The 23,090-nt window shown below is 41.1% G+C and overlaps 2 protein-coding genes across 12 annotated transcripts in view; one reads left to right on the forward strand and one right to left on the reverse strand.

The window, feature by feature from the left end:
* Positions 1-20,677, forward strand: part of Cyfip1 (cytoplasmic FMR1 interacting protein 1) — a 90,612-nt gene extending 69,935 nt beyond the window's left edge. For 3 of the 6 annotated variants that reach the window (NM_001164661.1, NM_001164662.1, NM_011370.3), the window contains 9 exons: positions 1,484-1,571; positions 7,464-7,607; positions 10,791-10,881; positions 11,919-12,049; positions 12,418-12,490; positions 13,156-13,250; positions 14,332-14,570; positions 16,231-16,378; positions 18,042-20,677. In NM_001164661.1, coding sequence (NP_001158133.1) covers positions 1,484-1,571; positions 7,464-7,607; positions 10,791-10,881; positions 11,919-12,049; positions 12,418-12,490; positions 13,156-13,250; positions 14,332-14,570; positions 16,231-16,378; positions 18,042-18,206 — 1,174 coding nt within the window. In that variant the 3' untranslated portion in view covers positions 18,207-20,677. Of the gene's footprint in view, positions 1-1,483; positions 1,572-7,463; positions 7,608-10,790; positions 10,882-11,918; positions 12,050-12,417; positions 12,491-13,155; positions 13,251-14,331; positions 14,571-16,230; positions 16,379-18,041 lie in introns of those variants that run through there. The other 3 variants (XM_006540729.2, XM_017322067.2, XR_001785497.2) reach the window with 3 other exon arrangements.
* Nipa2 (non imprinted in Prader-Willi/Angelman syndrome 2 homolog (human)) overlaps positions 19,310-23,090 on the reverse strand; it is a 31,228-nt gene continuing 27,447 nt past the window's right edge. For 5 of the 6 annotated variants that reach the window (NM_001256133.1, NM_001256132.1, NM_001256131.1 and 2 more), the window contains one exon: positions 19,310-21,591. In NM_001256133.1, the coding sequence (NP_001243062.1) occupies positions 20,960-21,591 (632 nt within the window). In that variant the 3' untranslated portion in view covers positions 19,310-20,959. The remainder of the gene's footprint in view (positions 21,592-23,090) is intronic. The other variant, XM_006541324.4, reaches the window with a different exon arrangement.

A 23,090-nucleotide genomic window follows, 5' to 3' on the forward strand; every position in this document is an offset into this window, starting at 1 on the left:
GCTGTCACCCAGCCTACATCCTCACTCTCTGGTCACGTCATACGGTTGGTCTTTCTCTCATGCCAGTCTTATTCTGAGGGTTTCTCTTTAGCGTAGACCCAGGTGTGATCCAAGAGGCCATCAGTGAGCATTGTGTATGCCGGGTGCATCCACTACACTTCTATTGCTGTGATAAAGCATCGTGGCCAAGGCAGCTTAATAAAAAAAGGGGTTGTCTGGGCTTAAACTTTCAGAGGGTTAAGAGTCCATCACCTTCATGGTGGAAAAGCATGCCAGCAGGCAGGCATGGCAGCTGGAGCAGCAAGATGAGGACTTGCATCTTGAGATATGAAACAGACTTTGAAACATCAAAGCCCCACCCCAGTACCTACCCTGATGGCGCCATTGACTGGGGACCAAAGGTTCAAATGCCTGAGGGTATGTGGGACTTTTCTGATATCACCATGCCGCAGCGTGGATACATACTATCCTTTTGAAAGATGACATACAGAGGTTTTTGCTTTGTTTTGTTTTGTTTTTCCCGAATACAAATTGAGAAGATTTGCAGCCCACTGTTACTAGGGTCTGACACCTACCGGTCAGTAGGCGAGAATCTGGCCCCTTAACCGCATTCTCTCTGTGAAACCCTTGGCCTGGCAGGTTCCTGGCCTCTCGGATGCACTTGCTTTCTCTGCTAACTATTGAAAGGTGCTTCCTTTTTAATTTGCTGTACTACAATGTGAGTTCACCAAGCTCACAGGCGTATATTATCCGCAAACCTGTGTGTGTGTTATTTTACATGTGTGAACATTTACCTGCATGTTTGTGTGGGTGTTACATGTGTGCCTAGGGCATGTAGGATCAGAAGAGGACTTTGGTCCCTTGAAACCAAAGTTCCAGACGATTGTGAGCTATCAGGGAACTGAACCCAGCCTTCTGAAAGAGCAGCCAGTGCTCTTAACTGCTGCGCCATCTCTCCAGCCCTGTGTTTCAACAGGAATTTGAAAGTTTTTGCTTGAAATTTAATGTCGTTTTCTAGATGCAGTCTTGACTGAATTGGGTTAAACATATTTTACTTGGCTTCTTCATAGTCCAAAACTAGTGCTCTAAGTACCCAGGATGTCACCACTCATGTTGTAGACTCCTGTCTTCCCCTGTTTCTGGTACATCCCAAAGCCAAGAATGTGTTCATTATAGGTATCAAGTACTGTATTACATTCAAGATAGTTTTGATGCTAGTAGGCCTTTGTGAACTAGAAGATGTGTTTATAGGTAGAAGGACAACAGAGGTTCCTACTCTGGCTTGGATTTACTATTATTTATGGCATTTTAGAGAATTTATATATATTTAATTCTGGGGGGTTTGATTTACTAGAATTTTCCTATTTGATGTTACCAGTTAACAATGAGAAAGATTTACAATACATAATAAAACTTTTGGAGCTAAAGAATTTGCTATTAAATTTGGTTTTCCTTATTTTCTCTTGTATGCTTTCTCCCTTAGGTTTGTTCGGACAGTATTACCATTTTCTCAGGAATTTCAAAGAGACAAACAGCCTAACGCACAGCCCCAGTATTTGCATGGATCCAAGGTAGGTTGTTTTCTGTTTATGTCACCATCGACGTCTATTGCCGTGGTAAGCCCCTGACCACAATCATGAAGGGAAAGTGTTTATTTCAGTTCACATTTGTCGTCCGTCCTGAAGGGAAATCAGCAAGAAACTGGAGGCAGGAGCTGAAGGAAAGGACAGAAACATGCTTACTGACTCGCTCATCTGCCTCCTTATCGCTCCCAGGTCTACCTGCTCAGGGGTGGCACTGTCCCCCCTGGACTGGACCCTCCCACACTGACCTTTAACCACAGAACACCCCACAGACTTGCTTCTTAGCTGAGTTTCCCTTCCCAGATAACTCTAGGCTTTGTCAAGTTGATAAAAAACTGAGAAAGAAAGGTATTCCTTTTTAGTCCTTGAAGAAACTGGGGTGATTTTTAAAAGTTAGTTGTTTTAACTTAGCAGACAAATACTAGTTGGTTATAGCATTTTCATGCATAGGTGTCATTATACTTTGTTCTGATGTGTGCAAAACTTATCTGGGGCTGGCTATAAAGAGAAAAATTCATACACACATACATGTGCGCGCGCACAAATTCTTGATTGCTGGATGAAAGGAATTTAGACAAGCTCCAGTGACTTCACACAGACCGACAGACAGACTATTGGATGGATGAGGAAAGCATTAACAAGCAGGCCCCAAGCATTTTATATACACATAGACACACGTGTTGGTATATGGAGCAGACTCCAACAAACTGACTCCAACAACTTTCTTTTCTCCCTAGCCTTTTGTACCCCCTAAGGCAGTTTCTGTGTAAGAAGAAAATCATCTCATAGACACTAGTTACGTATATCCTTAACACAATCACCACAAAAACACACTCTTCAAAAAACAGATTAAAAGCTAGGCATCGTGGCGCACGCCTTTAATCCCAGCACTTGGGAGGCAGAGGCAGGTGGATTTCTGAGTTCCAGGACAGCCAGGGCTATACAGAGAAACCCTGTCTCGAAAAACCAAAAAAACAAAAACAAAAACAAATTAAAATCATTATCCAAAAAGAAATTATAATAGGATTATTGACTGTATTCTTTTGAAAGTTACACCTAACTAAACATTTCCCATCTATCTTTCTCTCCCCAAGTTGAATGTAACTCAAAGCAATAATTCTTTTGTCATCGAGTAGCAGGTTTTTTCCTATGCTTAGCTGACAATTTGTATTTACCAAGAAACAAATCATCTGTTCTCTGCTCTTACCCTCATCATAGAATTGTCTACTTAGTCCATAACCCTGTCTTCTCGTGGTCCACTCCGAAACTTGTGGCCTTATCCCTAGATACGAGACCCAGGAACTCAGAGCCAACCTTGAATGAATGTTTCCTTGGATCGTTAGTTTGTCCCAAGCCTGTTTTCCTGGCTGTTACATTACATGCTTGGAACACATGAAAGCTCACCCTCCTCGTTTTCTACCGTATGCAGCCCTTACACTTCCACAAGGAGGGAGCACTTTCTAGTCTTTATTTTAACTCTGTTAGATCTTGCTGGAAAAACCACTTAGACTTTGATTCAGCCACCTTACTCACGTCCAAAAACAACTTAACCATATCAGGAATTCTATAAAATCCTTTCCTGCTAGGAACCTAGGATGTGAGAGGTGGCCGGCAGTGTGACCAGGAGCTTGGCCAGTGCCAGGACACCTCCCTGCTCTTTCCATGCTGTTTTCAAGTGTTCTGCTGTAGAGTGCAGCTGACAGCAGGAACAGGTTTTTGTGTGTTCAAGACCAAGATTGACTCTGGTTCCAAGGATCCAGTGTCCTTTCCTAGACTCCATAGGCACCGGGCCAACCAGTACACATACATATTAAAAGCAATCGTTATAAGGTTATCATGACAGATGACAAAGACCTGTGTCTCGGGTTTCTACCGCTGTGCTGGAATACTGACCAAAAACAGCTTGGGGAGAAAGGGATTCATTCAGCTTTTACTTTCACATCACAGTCTACCACTTGGAAAAGTCGGGACAGGAACTCAAGGCAGCAACTAAGACATAGGCCATGGAGGAGTACTGTTTACTGGCTTGCTCCCCATAGCAGCCTGCTTTCTGACACCCAAGACCACTAGCCCAAGGCAGTACCACTCACAATGAGCTGGGGCTCTCCTGCTTCAATCACTAATTAAGAGAATGCCTTATAGGCTGGACTGGTGAAATGGCTCGGTGCTTATGAACCATGGCTGCTCTTCCAGAGGACTTGAGTTCAATTCCCAGCAACCACATGGTGGCTTCTGACCATATGTGGAAGGATTTGATGCCTTCGTCTGGCATGGAGGTGTATAGCCAACAGAGTACTCCTACATTCGATAAATACATAAATATATAATAAATACATGGGCAAATTGTTTTTTAAAAAAGAAAATGCCTCACAGGCCTGTCTATTGGCCAATTATATGGAAGCACTTTCTCAACTGTGGCTACTTATTCTCAGATAACTCTAGTTTCTACCAAACTTCAAAAACAAAAAAACTGAGACAGCCTGCAAATAAACACTTTTATTAGATCTGAGAAATAGGAAAAAAAACAATTAATCTGGAGGACATTTTCTTTTTTGAGTCAGGATTTCATACAGCATAGACTTGCCTTGAAACGACTCTATGGACCTTGAGCCATTGATCCCTCTGCCACAGCTGCTCAGATGCAATGACAGGCGTGTACCACCATGCCTGGCAGTGGAAGATGTTCCTAACCCTTTCCTTTCCTATCTCTTCGGTGCTCCTGGATGTGTCTTCGGTGATTGCCGTGTCCTTGGATGCCTGTGGCATCATCCAGAAGCAGACCTGTAGCCTAGATCGGTGAACCTAGATCAGGCTTCTCCAGGCTGCCGTCTGTTGTCTTCTGGTCGAGACTTAGGCAGGAGATCTAAAGTGGAAGCTATGAGTTTTGGACATCCTCAGAGTCTAAATTTTTTTTAAAATTTTATTTATTATATGTAAGTACACTGTAACTGTCTTCAGACATGCCAGAAGAAGGCGTCACATCTTGTTACGGATGGTTGTGAGCCACCATGTGGTTGCTGGGATTTGAACTCAGGACCTTCGGAAGAGCAGTCAGTGCTCTTAACCACTGAGCCATCTCACCAGCCCCCAGAGTCTAAATATTTTAAGTAGAGCATTTACAACCTTGCCCTCTCATAAACAGAGCAGCCTCCCTATTCCTCATTGAGATTTGCCTAATCCATTGAATAACTAAACACCCAGTTGGGTGAAGAAGCCAGGGACCATGGGTGTACTGAGCACTGTTTCCTCTACAGCCACTGGCTCAGGCAGGATTACTCTGGGAGTCCGCATCGTCACTTGCAATATGAAGTCAATCCATTTCACTAATAGTTTTCAGGTTTTGTTGTTTTTCAAGCAATGAACCTCTTACCAAGCAAATATCTTACTCAGAATCCCCAGCCTTTGGCATACAGTGGTAGACTTCAAGGAAGACCTGGAGGGAGGGGTCGTCTGACCTGACCTGATTCTGCTTCTTTCAAGTGTGATGTGATATGATGAGGCTGTAGGGGTTGGCACTGCACAGGCAGAGTGTGTTCCATGTAGCCAGTCTTCTATGAGCAGCATAGGCTCAGAGTCTTGTTTTAGGGGTCCATGACAAGTCACACATCTGAGATTTGGGGCTCATAGTCATTTATGTTCATGGCCTGCAGCAGAAGAACAAAGCAGGGTCCACACAGATAAAAGACGAATGAGATAGAGGTGAATTTTCCTTCAGAGTCTAAACAGGTATGTGTTTCTGCCCAGGGAGGAGAAGCCATCTAAATCCACAGGACAAAGGCTTCCCTAGGGCTGGGAGGTAGGCACATACTAACTATGTAACCAGCTCTGTCTTCTAAAACCCGTCAGAGAATATCAGTTATTATAGAAAATATGTTTTCCTAGGTGATCATGCTCGTCATGGGTTCCAGATGTAGAAAACTTTATCGGCTAGTAACACAATGACTATTTTAAGGAGTAAGCGCCTAGGAGACGCAGAGGGCCTTCTTCAGTTGTGCTATGTCCTTTCTTGTTCACCTTCCTTGTAGCCTTCGTGCGGTTCTCGTTGTATGCGTAGGGCATGCTAGACAGTAGTAAAGGGAAGGAGGACAGAGGGACCAAAAGTTCAAAGTGGCAAATGCTGGCAACAGTAGACTTCGCACAATATCTATATGAAGACATACTTAGAAATATTGTAGGTGAATATTAAAATGGAATTGTGTTTTTTATTATATTTTTAAAAGACTTTATTTTATGTATGAGTACTCTGTCTACATGTACACCTTCATTCCAAAAAGGGCATCAGATCCTATTACGGATGGTTGTGAGCCACCATGTGGTTGCTGCGAACAGAACTTAGGATCTCTGGAAGAGCAGCCAGTGTTCTTAACCGCTGAGACTTCTCTTCAGCCCCAAAATAGAATTCTAAAAACTGTTTTCAGTAACCCAGTGGGACTGAAACAGAAGAGCAGGAGACAAAGAACAAGCAGAAAATGAGAACAATAGGTTTACACCTCACAGTACCAGCATGTAAATGTGTTAACTGTAAACAGCCTAAATACATTCAAAAGACAGATTGGCAGAATGGATTAAACGATGATTGGGACCAGCATGTAGATATGTGCTTAGTGTGTATGAGGTCTTAGGTTTGAATCTCAGGATAAAAGCAACAAAAATTCTTAGCTCAATTATATATGCTCAGCTTAGCTTGATTTCAGTTTGTGATACCAGAAAGTAAAGGAGAGAAGAGAAAAAGATGTGTGATACAAGTATTGGTCAAAGCAAAGCAGATGTGGCTATAGTACTACAAGATAAACTAGACTTCAGAGCAAAGGACCTTACTAGGAAAATACTTGGGATATGCCAATTCAGCATGTTTATTTGCCAATGAGAGCTTCTATACAGAAACAAAAATTTCATTTTTAAAAGAAGAAATGAGACACTCCATATGCTACACAAGAACTTCAGCTCTTCTCTCAGCAACGCGTGTGTTGCAACAGAACGAGAAGGAATGAAGAACTGAAACTCAACACTACGTGGCATCAGGATGCGCTCTTAAGTGGCCATGGCCATTTACCAGGCTAGACCATATCCTGAGCTACAAAGTAAACTTAAAACTTAAATCTGGCCGGGCAGTGGTGGCGCACGCCTTTAATCCCAGCACTCGGGAGGCAGAGGCAGGCGGATTTCTGAGTTCGAGGCCAGCCTGATCTACAAAGTGAGTTCCAGGACAGCCAGGGCTACACAGAGAAACCCTGTCTCAAAAAAAAAGAAAAAAAGAAAAAGAAAAAAAAAACAAAAAATAAAACTTAAATCTGGAGTTGAAATCATAGACACTGAAAACTGAAACTAGAAACTCATTTTTAAAAGTTAAGACAGGCTGTGGGTGTGGCTTCATGGATAAGAAAAGTACTTCCTGTGCAAACGTGAGGCTCTGAGTTCAAGTCCCCAGCACCCATGTTACAGCACAGGATTAGAGTGGCCATTACCACAGTGCTGTATGGGGACAGAAGCCATCAGGTCAGAGAAGTATTAAGGGAAATTTAGAAGATACATGGAAGGAAATAAATCCTTTAATTCCGCATCTCCCTGTTTTCCATACCTGGTCCTTTCCACAAGGTTAGTGACTCTTCCTGCATGGAAACCTTTCATCACCTACCCATGCTCCAGTCAGCTCTTGAATATCTTCTGCCTCCCTCAGGGGATGGTCTCCACTGTCCCATTAGTTTCTCCGCATACAGTTTACTCTTTAAAAAGAGGAAAACCTCCACATCAGTAAGGGCAGTGTAGGTTACAAGGGAAGTGGCTCCTTCGCTTAAGATGTGGTACAAATTGAACACATCTCCCAATGCCGTCTGCATGAACGTGTGAGAACGATGTTGAAAACCGTCCTCTTTTCCCTAGGCTTTGAACCTAGCCTACTCAAGCATTTATGGCAGCTACCGGAACTTTGTGGGGCCTCCGCACTTCCAAGTCATCTGCCGGCTACTTGGCTACCAGGGCATTGCAGTAGTCATGGAAGAGCTGCTGAAGGTTGTCAAGAGCCTGGTGAGTTTTCCTGGACTGGGTTTTCCCTGTAGCATGGATTCACTGGGTTAGATAAACACAGCCATTTGGGGGTCGGAGGGGTCTTCTCTTTCTGTCTGGGATGTGTAGCAGAAACAGAAAAAAAAAAAAGCTTCAACTAGCTTCAGACATTTCTCCTAACTAAAGAGAATGGTTCTGGATATAAAAGGATGTCACTGTCCTACCTCGTTCTCAAGAGATTGAGGCAGGAATTTTGCTTAAACCCAGGAGTTGCGGGCCAGCCTAGAGAACATCTGATCTGTCTCTTACAAATAACACCCCCAGTTTACCAAAAGGAAAGATTGAAGTTATAGGACTGATTTATAATTTTTTGTTGTTTCTGCCTGTCCGAGATATAGTCTTACTATATTTAGTGTAGGCTGGCCTCAGGCATCAGTCATCTTGCCTTGGCTTCTAGATTTGCTAGTATTAGAGATCTGCAACACCATACCGGGCTTTGGGAATGGTTTATAACCAGAATATTATGTTTATAATAAGAGAATGTTGCTTCTTCTACTATGCAGAAGTCTTATCAAAGACCACCACTGTAACCCTAAGCTTGAGGGGAATTAAAAACAAAGTAGAAGACAAAAGATGCTTGCCACAGTCTGTTCTCTCCAGTTTTTTGTTTTGTTTTGTGGTTGTCTGTGATATGTAGATGCTGGGAACCAAATGAGGGTCCTCTGACCCAAATGAACAAATGTTCTTAATCACTGAGCCATCTTTCTGGCCCCCAGTTCTATAAATATATATGTTCTTGTTTTTATTTGTGAAGTATGGGTTTTCATAAAGCGCAGATCTCTAGGAAACGCTGTATAGAGGTAAATGGAGATCATACTGACCACAGGAAGCTTACAGAGCCTCAGGTATTTATGGTAGGCAGGAACAGCCACTATAGGGATAGATATGTCAGCTGTGGGCCGTTCTTCACAAGTGTTCCAGTGAGAAGGCTCCTGACAGATGAAAGTGAGCTGCACAGTTAGTGAGGCAAGTGGTATGTGCTTTTGTTCTGGAAACAAATGTGAGTAAAGGGCTTAGATGCACATGTGTAGCCCCAGAGTGAGGTCAGAGTTGTACACATGTCACCATCTGCACAGAAACCTGGCTTATGTTATTATTGCTATGAGAAACACCATAACCCAAGGCAAAACGAGGAGAAAGGGGGTTTTGGGGGTTTTTTTGCTGGTTTTTGGGTTTTATTTTATTTTATTTATTTATTTATTTATTTTTGCCTATACTTCCATAAAGACGTCAGAACAGGAAGTGAAGCAGGGCAGGAAACTGGAGGCAAAAGCTGATACAGAGACCATGGAGGTGCTATGTACTGGCTTGTTCCTCTTGGCTTACTCAGCCTGCTTTCCCATAGAACTCAGAACACTTGCCCAGGGGTGGCCCCACCCACAATATGGTGGGCCCTCCAACATCAATCATGGGTCCGGAAAATACTCTACAGGTTTTGCCTATATACCTGTAGCCCTGTCTTATTGAAGCATTTTCTCAGTTGAGGCTTCCTACTCTCAGTGACTCTAGTTTGTATCACGTAAACATAAAATTGGCCAGTACAAAGCCTTATGGTTCAGGTTTTTGAAAAGGGAAAATGATGTCATTTATAGACCACAGTGGACTTTTTCTTTTAATTCATAGTCAGCCAGTCTCCCCCCCCTCCTCCCCCTCCCCTCCCTCTGTGTCCCCATGTATATAAATCTCAGATCTTTATACTTTTAGAGCAAGCACTCTTACCCACAAGCCACCTCTGTTGCTCCCACCTTGTTTTATGAGGCAGAGTATTGTACTGGAATAGAACCAATCAAGGCTAGACTGGATGACCAACAAACCCCAAGGAACCACCTCTCTGTCTTACTGGTCCTAAGGTTACAAATGTGCTGCACTGTTTTTTTTTTTTTATTATTATTATTTTTATTTATTTATTTTTTAATGCATGTTTTGGGGCTTGAATCATCAATCCAGAAAATACCATACAGACTTGCCTACAGGCTAATCTTAATGGAAGCATTGTCTCAGTTGCACCCATCTTCCTAAGTAACTCTAGCTTGTTTTACGTTGACATCAAACTATGCTGTAATAGCCCACTAAGTGTAAAGAAAGTTTGAATCTGAATTTGTGGCCACCTGAGTACAACCTCAGTCCATCAAAGATGTGACATTGTCTTGAACTTGTAGCAAAGGTTAACAGCTCTGAGAAGTCGTAGAGTTATAACATGGGTTATATGTAATGCCTTAGCTACTGTTCTGCTGTTGTAAGGATGTACCATGAATGGCCAAGGCAGTTCTTATAAATTAAAGCATCTAATTGCTTAATTGTAGGCTTGGTTACAGTTTCAGAGGGTTAAGTTCATTATTATCACAGCAGGGAATGAAACAGCACATTGGGCAGACATGGTACTAGAGAACTGGCTGAGAATTCGATTGTCAAGCAGCAGGCAGAAACATCAACACTGGCCTGGCATGGACTTTTGAAACTCAAAGCCTAATGCCCAGCAACACACCTCCTCCAATAAGGCTACACCTCCTAATCTTTCTACTCTTTCTCAGATATTCCAACTCACTGGTGACTGAGCATTCAAATAGATGAGCCTATTAGGGCCATTTTCATCCAAACCATCACACTTAACTAGAATGTAGAAGACTTTAGTCATTTGCCCATCTGTGATCTTCGGGACCACTCACACTTTATGGACTATTCTGCCTTAAAATACTTGAAAGTTGGGAAAGAAAGTTACGAATGCAGCCCTCATATGGCTAAACACAAAGGTGACATGGTCTAGCCTGGAAGCCATCCTAGGCCTGTCAGAGGAAATAGAAACTATCTTACAAGGGCTATTGCTTCTAGAGCTGTTGGCACTCTTGGTGTTGACAGTGGGTCAGCATGGAACCTACATGGGAATGTGAACTCTGCTGCTTTATTTCCTGACTACTTCATGTCTTAGAAAGGGACTTGTATTTTAGAGTGTGAATATAGTTGTCTCTATAGACGCTCAGAAGAGGGTGCTCTCTTTTCACAGGTGGGATTTTATTCCCGAGCCAAGCTGATTCTACAAACTCGGTCATAACTGTATTTTGCTCATGGACTGATTTTCAGAGCACACACTTCCCAGGGCCATCCATGAAAGGGAGGGAGATAGCTGACAGCCCTTGTCTTTTGCAGCTGCAAGGCACAATCCTGCAGTACGTGAAAACTCTGATGGAAGTGATGCCCAAGATCTGCCGGCTTCCGCGACATGAGTACGGCTCTCCTGGTGAGCAAAGGTGGCTGGGGTACCCCGCAGGAGTACAAACCTCATGAGAAGGGAATCAAGTTGATAAAGACCAGATTTGAAAGAAGCCCAAACCAGAATCTGCCTCTTTAGAGTAGAACAAACAAACACACCTTACAACTGGGTAGCAGGCAAGTGTGTAGGACTTTGGGGTCATTATTTGCAGTTAAACAACCGAGGGACCCAGCTTGTCAACTAGCAAGGAGTTTGGTAATGGGGTATTGAACATATTGTTGTCCCAGATCCTGAAAATAATCACCTACCAAGAAAAGCAGGGGGAGCTTAACTACCAGGTCCTAATTCCCTCTTCTTGGGGACAAGCATTTAAAGCAGCCACAAGGCTCTACTTCCTATACCCTCCCTCTGGCCTCTTACCCATTAGATAGTCTTGTTGGTCTGTAAAGCATTCTGCCTCATCTGGCTCACAGGCTGTAAGAACTTCACCCATAGTCCTTGGATGTGTACTTCTAGATCAACCTACATGACTTGCTGCAGGCTGGTGTAAGGCTATCCAAATAAATATCCATAATGAGCTCAGTGTCGCTTTAGGATTAACCTCGGCTCTACAAACCTTTGTCACTTAAAAGTGCCAGGCAATGATGGCGCACGCCTTTAATCCCAGCACTTGGGAGGCAGAGGCGGGTGGATCTCTGAGTTCAACACCAGCCTCGTCTATAAAACAAGGTTTAGGACAAGCAGTGCTACACAGAGAAACCTTGTCTACAGAGACAGAGACAGAGACAGAGAGACAGAGACAGAGAAAGAGAGAGAGACAGAGAGAGAGACAGAGAGAGAGACTGAGAGAAACAGAGAGACAGAGAGAGACAGAGAGAGTGCCTTTTATAAACTCTTATCTGATAGTATTCTCTCCAAAGATGGCATCAGTTCATTTTTTTATCACTATGAATAAATACCTGTGAAATACTTTCGTTGCTGGAAGCATGTGGCATCTCCATAGTAGTATTAGAATAGCAGGTGCTAGTGCTGTGCCTGAATGCCTGACACTTCTGCTGCCACAGGCATCCTGGAGTTCTTCCACCACCAGCTGAAGGACATTGTGGAGTATGCAGAGCTGAAAACCGTATGCTTCCAGAACCTGCGGGAGGTGGGCAATGCTGTTCTCTTCTGCCTGCTTATTGAGCAAAGCCTGGTGAGTTCTCAGTTCAGCCCATCTTAGCTGGGCCAAAGTTTTCACTGCTGATGACAAAGAAGTTTTCTTTTTCTCTTTTGTGTTTTCCACACCCCTCTTTAGTAAGGGTATGAGGTGGGCAGTATAACTGTTTATGGTTCCCTACATTTAGAAAACAAGAATATAATATTTCTTCGTTTAAAGAGTGTTTTTCCAGTGGACCGGAAAAGTAGCTCAATGGGACATTAACACTATTCTAGTAAATTCTGTGGACAATTGTTTATTTTATTCTAACAGGGAAAGTGTAACTTTTCTGCGCCAGATATTTATTATCTTTTTCACTATGAGATCCCCTGCCTGGGATGATTTTTTTTTCGACTCTGTTTTAGTCTTTAGAAGAAGTCTGTGACCTGTTGCATGCAGCTCCTTTCCAGAATATCTTACCTCGAATCCATGTAAAAGGTGAGTCTGCATCATCAACCAGAGTTCACCTTGCACATAAAGGAGTCATACTTATTACACTGTGCAGCCAGAGAAAAGGCCAATGTTCAGTTATGTTGGTGCCTGTTGAGTCTCTGTGGGGTGTGTCTAACCTGGTTAGAATTCATAAACTCAAGTATTTATAATGATATCCAGAACCCATTTCAAAATAATACAGAGTTCTGTAACAAGATAATAAAAACAATGGCCACCAAGTTGATAGATGTCATAGGAGATGATGTCATAGATGATGTCAGAGATGATGTCATAGGAGATGACGAGTAAAGAGGTTCACTGGACTATTTTGCTTTAGATCATGTTTAGAATTTTCAGTGAAATTTGAAAACCGAACACACATTTAACTCTCCCATGTTCCCCCATTCTGTAAATAATTACATGAAAAAGTTACACTAGTCCAAGCTGAAAGCAGATTCTAAATGGTTACATTAGTGAACTTGTTAGCTTGAATTAAAATAAGCCATTTTAATATATTGTATATTTTAACATACTATAATATACTCTTTCCAAAGAGACTCTCCACCCATGGAGTTAACTGAATCTTTAAATTTCTGTTAAAAATTAAACTTTGGCAATTTTAAAATCTTACATAAGGACAGAGAATAATAATAATGTCTTTTCCAATACAGAGGGGGAGAGAGTTGATGCCAAAATGAAAAGACTAGAATCCAAGTATGCCCCACTGCACCTTGTCCCACTGATTGAAAGGCTGGGGACCCCACAGGTAAGATGCTATGCTTACTGGGGTCTGTGTGCTGGGTGGAAATTCACATCAGGCCAGTGGAGCAGCCAGGAGTTACTGTGAGGTCAACACTGTTGGACGAGTTGGGAGGATTAGAGAGTATGCGGAAAGGGCTGAACACCTATCTATCTTAGAAACAAAGATGTACTCAGATGTTGCCTGTTGTTCTACTCCACCCTTTCATGAACAATTGTTTTTTGTTTGTTTGTTTTCCTTTTCTTTTTCAGACAGGGTTTCTGTGTAGCCATGGCTGTCCTTGACTTGCTCTATAGAGTAGGCTGGCCTCAAACTCATAGTGACCCACCTGCCTCTGCCTCCCAAGTGCTGGGATTAACAGTGTTCATCACCATTGCACCAAGCTTTTTAAATAGAGTTGCTTCTTAGAAGAAATGGTGACAAAAGGCAAGGTATCAGGATGAAGTTTACCCCTGGGCAGTGGTGGCACACGCCTTTAATCCCAGCACTTGGGAGGCAGAGGCAGATGGATTTCTGAATTCAGTGCCAGTCTGGTCTACAGAGTGAGTTCCAAGACAGTCAGAGCTATATAAAAAGAACTTGTCTCACAAAAAAAAAAAAATGTATTTATGTGTGCTTAAGTATATTTATGTGTGCCATATGCATTCAGTGCTACACAGAGAAACCCTGTCTCAAAACAAACAAATAAACAAACAAACAAACAACCCAAACAAACAAACAAAAAGAATGCAAGTTAGCCTAGATCTGGCATACATAACTGTTTGGACCATTGCTGTTTTGAACCAGAGTTTCTGTTTGAGGTTGTCTTATAGACTCTGTTCAGTGGCATTACTGGTTTCTAGCCACGAGATGCCAGTAAATTTTTTGTGACCACTAGAAATATCTCTACTTTACTCTTCTAGACAGACTTCAGTATTTTAATCTTTAGCATATAGATAACTGCTGATATAACCTGTTGATGCTGCAAAACCCTGTTCTGCCAACTTAGCATTTCCTATCTACTACTGAGTAAGTTGGCTGGTGGTAGTTTGTTTTTAGCCCTTTAGTATTCTATCATGGCTTGTAATATTCCATGTACTTTTTGCAGCAAATTGCAATTGCAAGAGAGGGGGACTTGCTAACCAAGGAGCGTCTCTGTTGTGGTCTGTCCATGTTTGAAGTCATCCTGACACGGATCCGGACCTTTCTGGATGATCCCATCTGGCGTGGGCCCCTACCCAGCAATGGTGTCATGCACGTGGATGAGTGTGTGGAGTTTCACAGACTATGGAGTGCCATGCAGTTTGTTTACTGCATTCCTGTAGGGACACACGAGTTTACAGTGGAGTAAGTGTGTGTGTGCGAGGAGGGGGGGGGGGGTGTTCTGTGACTCTTTGGAAGAGTGGGAGAACTGGCAAGGAAGGTGGTTGCTGAAAGGAGTGTGAAGTCGGTACACATGATGAAACTCTTTTACAAAGTATACAGACATTGCACTGGCCTAATGCCACTGAGCTGTGGCTCCCTCTTTGATGACAAAGAAAGGATTTAGCCTGAGTATCTGGGAATTATTTGAATCTAAAGCAACTGAAAGCAAATTGGACATTCCTGTTTGTGGGTGGCAGAGCCATGATGTTATTCTTTGCAGGTCTGTTGCTTATGAAACAGCATGCTAAAGGTACCGAAAATTGGCATTATCAAAAATTAGAAATTTTCTTGTTTTTTTTTATAGTCAAAGTAAACTTTAAAAAACAATTGCATAAAAATCAGTTCTAAGTAGATACACATATGTGCTTGTGCACACCTAACACAAGCACATATATACAATATATTACAAAAGTAGAAATGCATTTAAATTTAAGAATCTGTCTTTCGTTCTTTCTTATTGAAGAAATGTTTTGCTCATATAGTACATACTCCATTCAATTTCCTTCCCAAATCTCCTCCCGTCCAGATCTAACCCTGCTCTGTCTCTTCTTAGAAAACAAAAAGATATCTAAGGGAAATTTTATTTACAGAAATAAATAAGACAAAGCAAAATTAAACCAATCAGAATAAGACAAAACAACAAATAAAGAGAAGGAAAGGAACCAAGGAAATGAAGCATACAGATGCAGAGGCACAAGTCTCTGCATACACAGGAACCCTGTAAAACCACACAACTAGAAGCCATAGCACATACAAAGGATTGAGCAGGGAGAGAGAAAACCTTGACACCTTGTAAGAAAGAGGACCACTGGAATCTCCATGACTGTGTTTCCTATTGCCTGTTTACTGATAAGCATGGGGCCTACTCTTAAGGGTGGTTTTGTGGGGCTGGTGAGATGGCTCAGCGGGTAAGAGCACTGACTGCTCTTCCAAAGGTTCAAAAGTTCAAATCCCAGCAACCACATTGTGGTTCACAACCACCTGTAACAAGATGTGACGCCTTCTTCTGGCATGTCCGAAGACAGTTACAGTGTACTTACGTATAATAATAAACTCCTTTGGAGAAAAATCAATTCTTTATGTAAGGCAGCCTTGTTGGGTATATATCTTGGGTACTTTGTGTCTTTCATCTACTCTGGCTTTCACACTTTTTTAAAAATTTTATAAGATATTTTATTTACATTTCAAATATTATCAGCTTCCCCTCCAAAAATCCCCTATTCCCCTGCTCCCCAGCCCACCCACTCCCGCTTCCTGGCTCTGGCATTCCACTGGGGCATAGAATCTTCACAAGACCAAGGGCCTCTCTTCCTATTGATGACCAATGAGGCCATCATCCTCTGCTACATATGCAGCTAAAGCCACATGTCCCACCATGTGTTTTCTTTGATTGGTTGTTTAGTCCCAGGGGAGCTCTGGGGTACTGGTTAGTTCATATTGTTCCTCCTATGAGAGAAAATTTCTTGTGCTCATCTTTCTCCCATCTGAGGAACTGTGGACAAAGGAACTAATGTAGCCTGATTGGAGACACTCATTCAAGTCTGCCTGTTTGTTCATTGTCCTTATTGCTTGGTGCCTCTAGGCAGTGTTTTGGAGATGGGCTCCACTGGGCTGGCTGCATGATCATTGTACTTCTTGGACAGCAGCGGCGCTTTGCTGTGTTGGATTTCTGCTATCATCTTCTCAAAGTTCAGAAACATGATGGCAAAGATGAGATCATCAAAAATGTGGTATGTAGACAAAATCTAATGCTTAATATCCTAACATAAATTCAAGCATATATAAACATTACTCTAAACAAAACATAACCCAGAAAGTTTTAAAAATATTTTCTATTTCCTTTTTCTTTTTAAGGTAATTAGATCTACTTATCTTAACTGCATTTTCAGATTATTGACACACTATTCTAATCTTTAGCTTCCAAACCATGTGGTTTTTAAACTTTTATTACCTTTTTGTCATCTTATAAAGTTCTCCACAACTGAATCACAGAAAATATTATGTTTTCAAATGTTCTCTCTCTTTTAGAACATTATTGGTAAACTCTCTTCTGCTTTCCATATGACTTACTTCACAATAGGCTTAATGACAGAAATGCCACCATTGATTATCTCACTGTTCAACATCTACATAGCTCAGCGGATTCCCCTGCTTCGTCTCACAAAGCTAAAAGGAGTGTGTTTTTCCTGGAGGCCTTGAAAGATGAATGGGCTGAACTTCAGTTTCTTGTAACTGTAGAAACAAGGTCCATTTCCTACTGTCAGCTCATTTCCTCACATGCTTTCCACATGGCCCTTCAAATGACAGGGCACCACCCACTTTTGCCACATCTTTCCTGTGGAAACTGCTTAGATTATTAGACTGTGTCTGATCAGGCAGTCCAGTTCTCTTGAAGTCACTAAGAAGACTATCCATAGTTGCAAAGAAATTCAATATGGGCATGTGTGAATGGTTATTCTAGTTTCCATACCTCCTTTATTGGCTCTCTGGAATATAACCAAAATATTTTTTCTGCTATGTCTCTGAGGTAACCAATTCATTTCCAGGTTAAGTTAACCAGAATTTTTACTTTCAAAATTCTTAGTTTTGATTTGGTTCTTAAAATCTTGGCAGGTATATTCAAATTGTCATGTCTTGTTATTTTATATAACATATATAAAATACAAATTTTATATTCTGATAATTAAAGGCCCTGGAGTCAGACATTTAAGACTGGCATTCTTGTGTTTGATTTAAATGTCTCCATTAAAGATTTGCTATGGTTCACTGTCAATTGTTACCACCCTGGGTTATTAGAGCTTCTCATGAAGTCTCCAGCTATAGTATGGGTTGTCTCTTCACTCCAGTCTACCCTTCTCACATTTCCCTCTGTATGAGCAGAACCAGCAATGCTCTCAAGTTCTGTCTCTGTGATCTTTATCACAGCGTCTTCTCCACAGAACTGTTAAACTGGAAATATACAACTTTTGCATACTAAACTTTATTATATATATATTAATATATACTATATATTAATATTCCAGCTTCTGGCTCATAGGTTTTTTCTTTGTCTGCTTTTGGGATTTGGAGGAAAGGGTCATCCAGCATGACCTGGAACTCACCATGTACCCAGGCTGGCCTTGAACTCAAGTAAACCTGTTTCATCTTGAGTAGTAGAATACTGACATAAGCCACCTCTCCTGGCCAATAGGCAACTGGTAATTGAATGAACGTCGTGTCTTTAAGTTTTATACTTACAATACTAAGGTTGCAAGGTGAATTTAAATTGGAAATGTATTCATTGTTCCAACTGGGATATTAGAAAGATGGTAGGAGTCAATTTTCTATAATTTTCTCAAGTAGAATCCTTGAATTTGAAAGTACAATAAACATAACGGTCTGATCTAATTGTAGCCATTGAAGAAGATGGTGGAGAGGATCCGCAAGTTCCAGATTCTCAACGATGAAATCATCACTATCCTGGACAAGTACTTGAAATCTGGTGATGGCGAGAGCACACCTGTGGAGCATGTACGCTGCTTCCAGCCACCCATCCACCAGTCCCTAGCCAGTAGCTGAGGGCTAAGCTCACAGCATCCCAGTAACTGATGGCATGTTTGTCTTTATGTAAACTATATTGAAATTTTTAGGGGCTATTTTCCATTATGTCTGAACCTACTTTTGATCTGAAAGCTTAACTTTATAAAATTTACTTATTTTTCTATACTAAAATTGTATATGCCTTTGGAATTGGGAAGTCTGAGAATACGGTTACTAGTTGTTGCCATTACGGTATTAACAAGTATTTTCATGCCGAATATTCCAGCAGCTATTATAAAATGCTAAATTCACTCATCCTGTACGAGCATAATACCAACTAATTGTATTAAAAAAAAATAAAAAAACAAAAAAAGACCTCTACCAGTTTCTTTTAAATTTAATGACTAGCTCTGTTTAGGGATTTTTCTGATGGCCTTTTAGGAACTCTTTTCTAAGTCACCGTTCCCTTTGATGCCAAAATAGTGAAATTGTCTCCTCTGTTCAAGTAAATCCAACAGTGAGTCTGATTTGTGAGATATGACTTAACAATTAGAGAAATAAAAATTAATGGAGTCTGTTTGCGTTTGTTCATTGGCATAAACATCCCTGTACATACCCACATTTCACAGGACGTGTTCAATAGGACAAGATCATGACATCTTTCAAACACAACCAGAACTTAACATTCAGGTCTGGGCAGGGATGACATGAAAGCCAGTGAGATGTAAGACAGCAATTGTGTTGTCCATGAAGGACATGAAAGGAACACCAGAACTGCGATGGTATGTGCATCTACTCTTTAAGGCCAACAGTGTGGGGGAGGGCAGGGGTTTATGTGGGACAGTTGACTCTGCAAAAAGGGGACCGGGCCTGGCCCTAACAGCTCTCAGCATACCTTCTCCATTGCTGGGGGAACTATCTCACTATAGGACTTGGACATGTGAACAACAACAACCCAATTTTGCTGTACTATCAGAAGCATCAAAAGGGAGAGAAATTAACTGAAAATCTGGTACAGCGACGTGCCACTCACATCCCAGCTACATGGGAAACTGAGGACTGAAGATCGATGGAGCCGAGAGTTCAAGGACAGCTTAAGGAACATAGTAAGAGCCCTGTCTTAAAAAAGAGAAAAACATCACTGGGCTGGGAAACCCCAAAGTCCAAAAGCTTTGAGCTTTATTTTACACAGAAAATAAAACACAGGTACTATCCAGCTGTACTGTAAACCTGAGTAACATTTTAAACAAGCCTATTTATCAAAAAGTTACCTAAAATATTTTTGTTGATATGAATAGTCGTAATGGCATCTGTACTGACCCTATGAAGTGTAGATTTTAAAAGTTAACAACTATATTACCAAGTGACAGGCCAAATAAAATGCTTGCATACAAGATTCCGTACGTATAAAGTGTTGTATGTACAACACACATTCTCAATGAGGAAACTCTTCACCCCCAAGGGAATGAACATTGGCTTTTTTTTTATGTGCAAAATAAGACATACAGTACATAAAACAGACATAAATTATATCTGCGAGGGTAAGGGGGAAGCCTATTCTGTCTGACATTTATAAGTTATATAGGAAGGCTGGAACTGTAGCTCAGTTTTAGAACAATTGTGTAGAATATACTAGGTCCTGTGACTGAAACCAAGTATGGCCCGAAAAGGACTTACATAGAGGGAGTCAGAGGAAAAGAAGGCAAGAATCCTTAAGAGTGCCAATAATAAATAGAACAAAGCTACCCCCACTCCAAAAAAAACTTTTTTTCCCCCCACAAAACCAGTACTAAGCTACTATACAACCATGGGCAGGACCAGGAAACAGCTTCAGCTCTTCCTGTCAGTGAGGGATAGGATGGAGGGGAGTGGTTTTTTTTTAAGCTAGTACATGACTTTGAAGTGGGCGAGTCTAAAGCTGGAGAGTGTTCCTTACATTGGCCTAACCTTTTTGTACCTGCTTGTATTTTTTCTATAAACATTTTTTCACAGTTTCTATTTAAAAAAAAAAAGCAAACTCTGAAGCAAAATAAATCACTTGGTTCAAAGAGACCTATTTTACAAACATTTTAAACCTAAGCAATTAGGATCAAAATAAAGATTTTGTTCCAACCTGCCATTTTATGCAAGCACGAGTTTCTAAATTTAAGGAAACTCAAGTTTCTGTTGATAAGGCAGAGTTAAGGGCTGAATGACAATCTAGCCCATTCTGAACCACACTGAGAGGTCCAAGAGCTCCATAAGATGACACAGAGATCCAGTCACCATGGAAACAGCAAGTACTAACTGATAGCACAGTGGGTTTTTCCAAAAGGGGGCCAGCAGATGTGTGCGGGAAACCAGATGTTTGGGTGACAAATCACCACCTGAGAATTATTTTCTTGGAATCACACACACATAATTTATAATCAAAAAGCCTTAGTATGATGAGGTATTGATGGAATGGGGATCACAAATGTACATTTTAATGTTCATCACCAATGGAAAAAATAAAACATTTTTATAAGCTTAAAACTTGTCATTAGTGCATTTAAATTTCTGGAGAATGAATAAAAATGTAAAATACCTTTACAATAATACAATGTTATTAGAAATTAGCCATGTACTGAGGTCATATTAGTGAGCTACCATTGTTTAACTATAAGAAAAGTAATTTCTTGATCCAAATTAGTGAAAACTTAAAAAAAGATTGTCTTTAGAGGACATTATTTGAGGATAATTTTTTCAGATACATTCTGATGCTCAAAACTCACTTTATAACAGAATTATAGGTTAACTTTTCAAACATGTCCTTAAAAAGATGGCAGATTTCCATTCCTACGGGAAATATTTTCACCAGTGTGTTCAATTCCACAGGGTAAGTCGTCTTCATTATTATTAAGAACTTCATACATACTAGAAAGATTGCCATTCATTGCCTTTTCATCTTTTCGAAAAGATACTGGCAGACTTGCTAGACTAAAACTGACATCTTTAAAGGCATGCAACAAAAATATCCCCACAATGATTGTGAAGAAGCCACTCAAAGTCCCAATGACATCATCAACAGGCATATCCTGCCATTCTTTAAAAAGAATAGCTGAACAAGTCAAAACTGAAGTTGTAAAGAACACATAATATATTGGAGTCACAATGGAAGTGTTGAAAATGTCCAGAGCCCGGTTTAGGTAATTAATCTGTGTGCTCACACAGACCACAAGGCTAAACAGAAGAATCCAGGCGAGGGGGTGCTGCAGAACAGGCTTTCCAGCCAACAACTCTTTTATGGCGATACCCAAACCCTTCACACAGGAGACTGAAAATGCTCCAATCACAGAGCAGATTGTTATATACACAAGAATGTTTGTCTGTCCATGTCGAGGTCCCACCACAAAGATGAATATCAAGGCCACAATGACCACAAATGTTGCAAAGACCACAAAACCTAGAGGAAGCAAAGAAAAGCTATATTAGAACAATGCACACACAAAATCATCAGGAAAGGTATACATAACTCCCAGTACTGCATCCTCAGATATATCTTGCCTATAAAACTATTTGATGGATTCATTTTGAAGTGTTAAAGACTTTGTAAGTTACTCATTGTAGCTAACTCCCATTCACACCAAAGAGACACAAGACTCTACGAAAATAATTCTCAGGTGGTGACTTTTCTCTTGCTCCTCTAGCAAAGTCTCACCTACACAAATACATCAGAAGTACATACTGGAGGGCTGGAAACAGTGCAGCTGGCAGAGTGATTTGCCTGGAATGCGCAAAGAAAGCCCTGGATTCAATCCTCAGTACCACTTTGTAAAAGTACACAGTCTAAAATTAAAATATGCTTCATAGTACTAAAACAAACAAACAAAAAAAAAAACCCACCACTAACATTTTTATTTTTATTGGTTTTTCAAGACAGGACTTCTCCTCAGGCCCTGGTTGTCCTGGAACTCAATCTACACCAGGCAGGTTGTCCTCTGCCACTTGAGTGCTAGGAATAAAGGCGTGGGGCAGCATCACTAATACTTTTAATGTAATCTAAATCACAGGGCAGGGAGAAATGATAATCAGAACAGGGGAAGGAGATGCCAGTGTAGCCTAAGTTCAGGAAGTACCCTTGAATGTTCATCTCTATCTGCAAAAATCCCAAGTTATAGCCAGGCGGTGATGGTGTACACCTTTAATTCTAGCACTCAGGAGGTGTGTGTGTGTGTGTGTGTGTGTGTGTGTGTGTAAAAATCAGAAGTTATGAGTTGTTTTTTAAAAGGGACACATCTAGAAATAAAATCAAGTACCAGATAAGCAGCAAGTCAACAAGAGAACCTAAAAACTGTTGGGGTCCTGGTTGAGTATGGAGATATGTCATAGCTGACAACTGTACAGTTATGTGGGCCAGCCACAGTTCTCAAGGATTCTCAGAAGTTCTCCACTGCACATAGTACATAAATAACCTTTTGTATGGAAAGATGAAAAGGGGAAAGGAGAAGAATTGAGGGGGAGGAGCACGTGCCAGTAATTCTAACAGTCTGGAAGCAGAGGCAGAAGCATGTGGGACTCATGATCAGGAAACAAATCAAGGCTAAGAAAAGTCACTCTACTTCAAATTCCACAAATAACAGGCTATTAAAGCAGACAGAAACAAGGGAAGAAAGGCAGTAATAGACATATTTCTGAGTGTATCAAAAGTACAGGGGGGCTGGTGAGATGGCTCAGCAGGTAAGAGCACCCGACTGCTCTTCCGAAGGTCCGGAGTTCAAACCCCAGCAACCACATGGTGGCTCACAACCATCCGTAACGAGGTCTGACTCCCTCTTCTGGAGTGTCTGAAGACAGCTAGTGTACTTACATATAATAAATAATAAATAAATCTTTAAAAAAAAAAGTACAGGGTAACTCAAATACCACAGTAAATCTGAGAAAACTGAATCCTGAGCTGAGCAT

The sequence above is a fragment of the Mus musculus genome, chromosome 7, assembly GCF_000001635.26.
Source record: "Mus musculus strain C57BL/6J chromosome 7, GRCm38.p6 C57BL/6J".
NCBI classification, from domain to species: domain Eukaryota; kingdom Metazoa; phylum Chordata; class Mammalia; order Rodentia; family Muridae; genus Mus; species Mus musculus.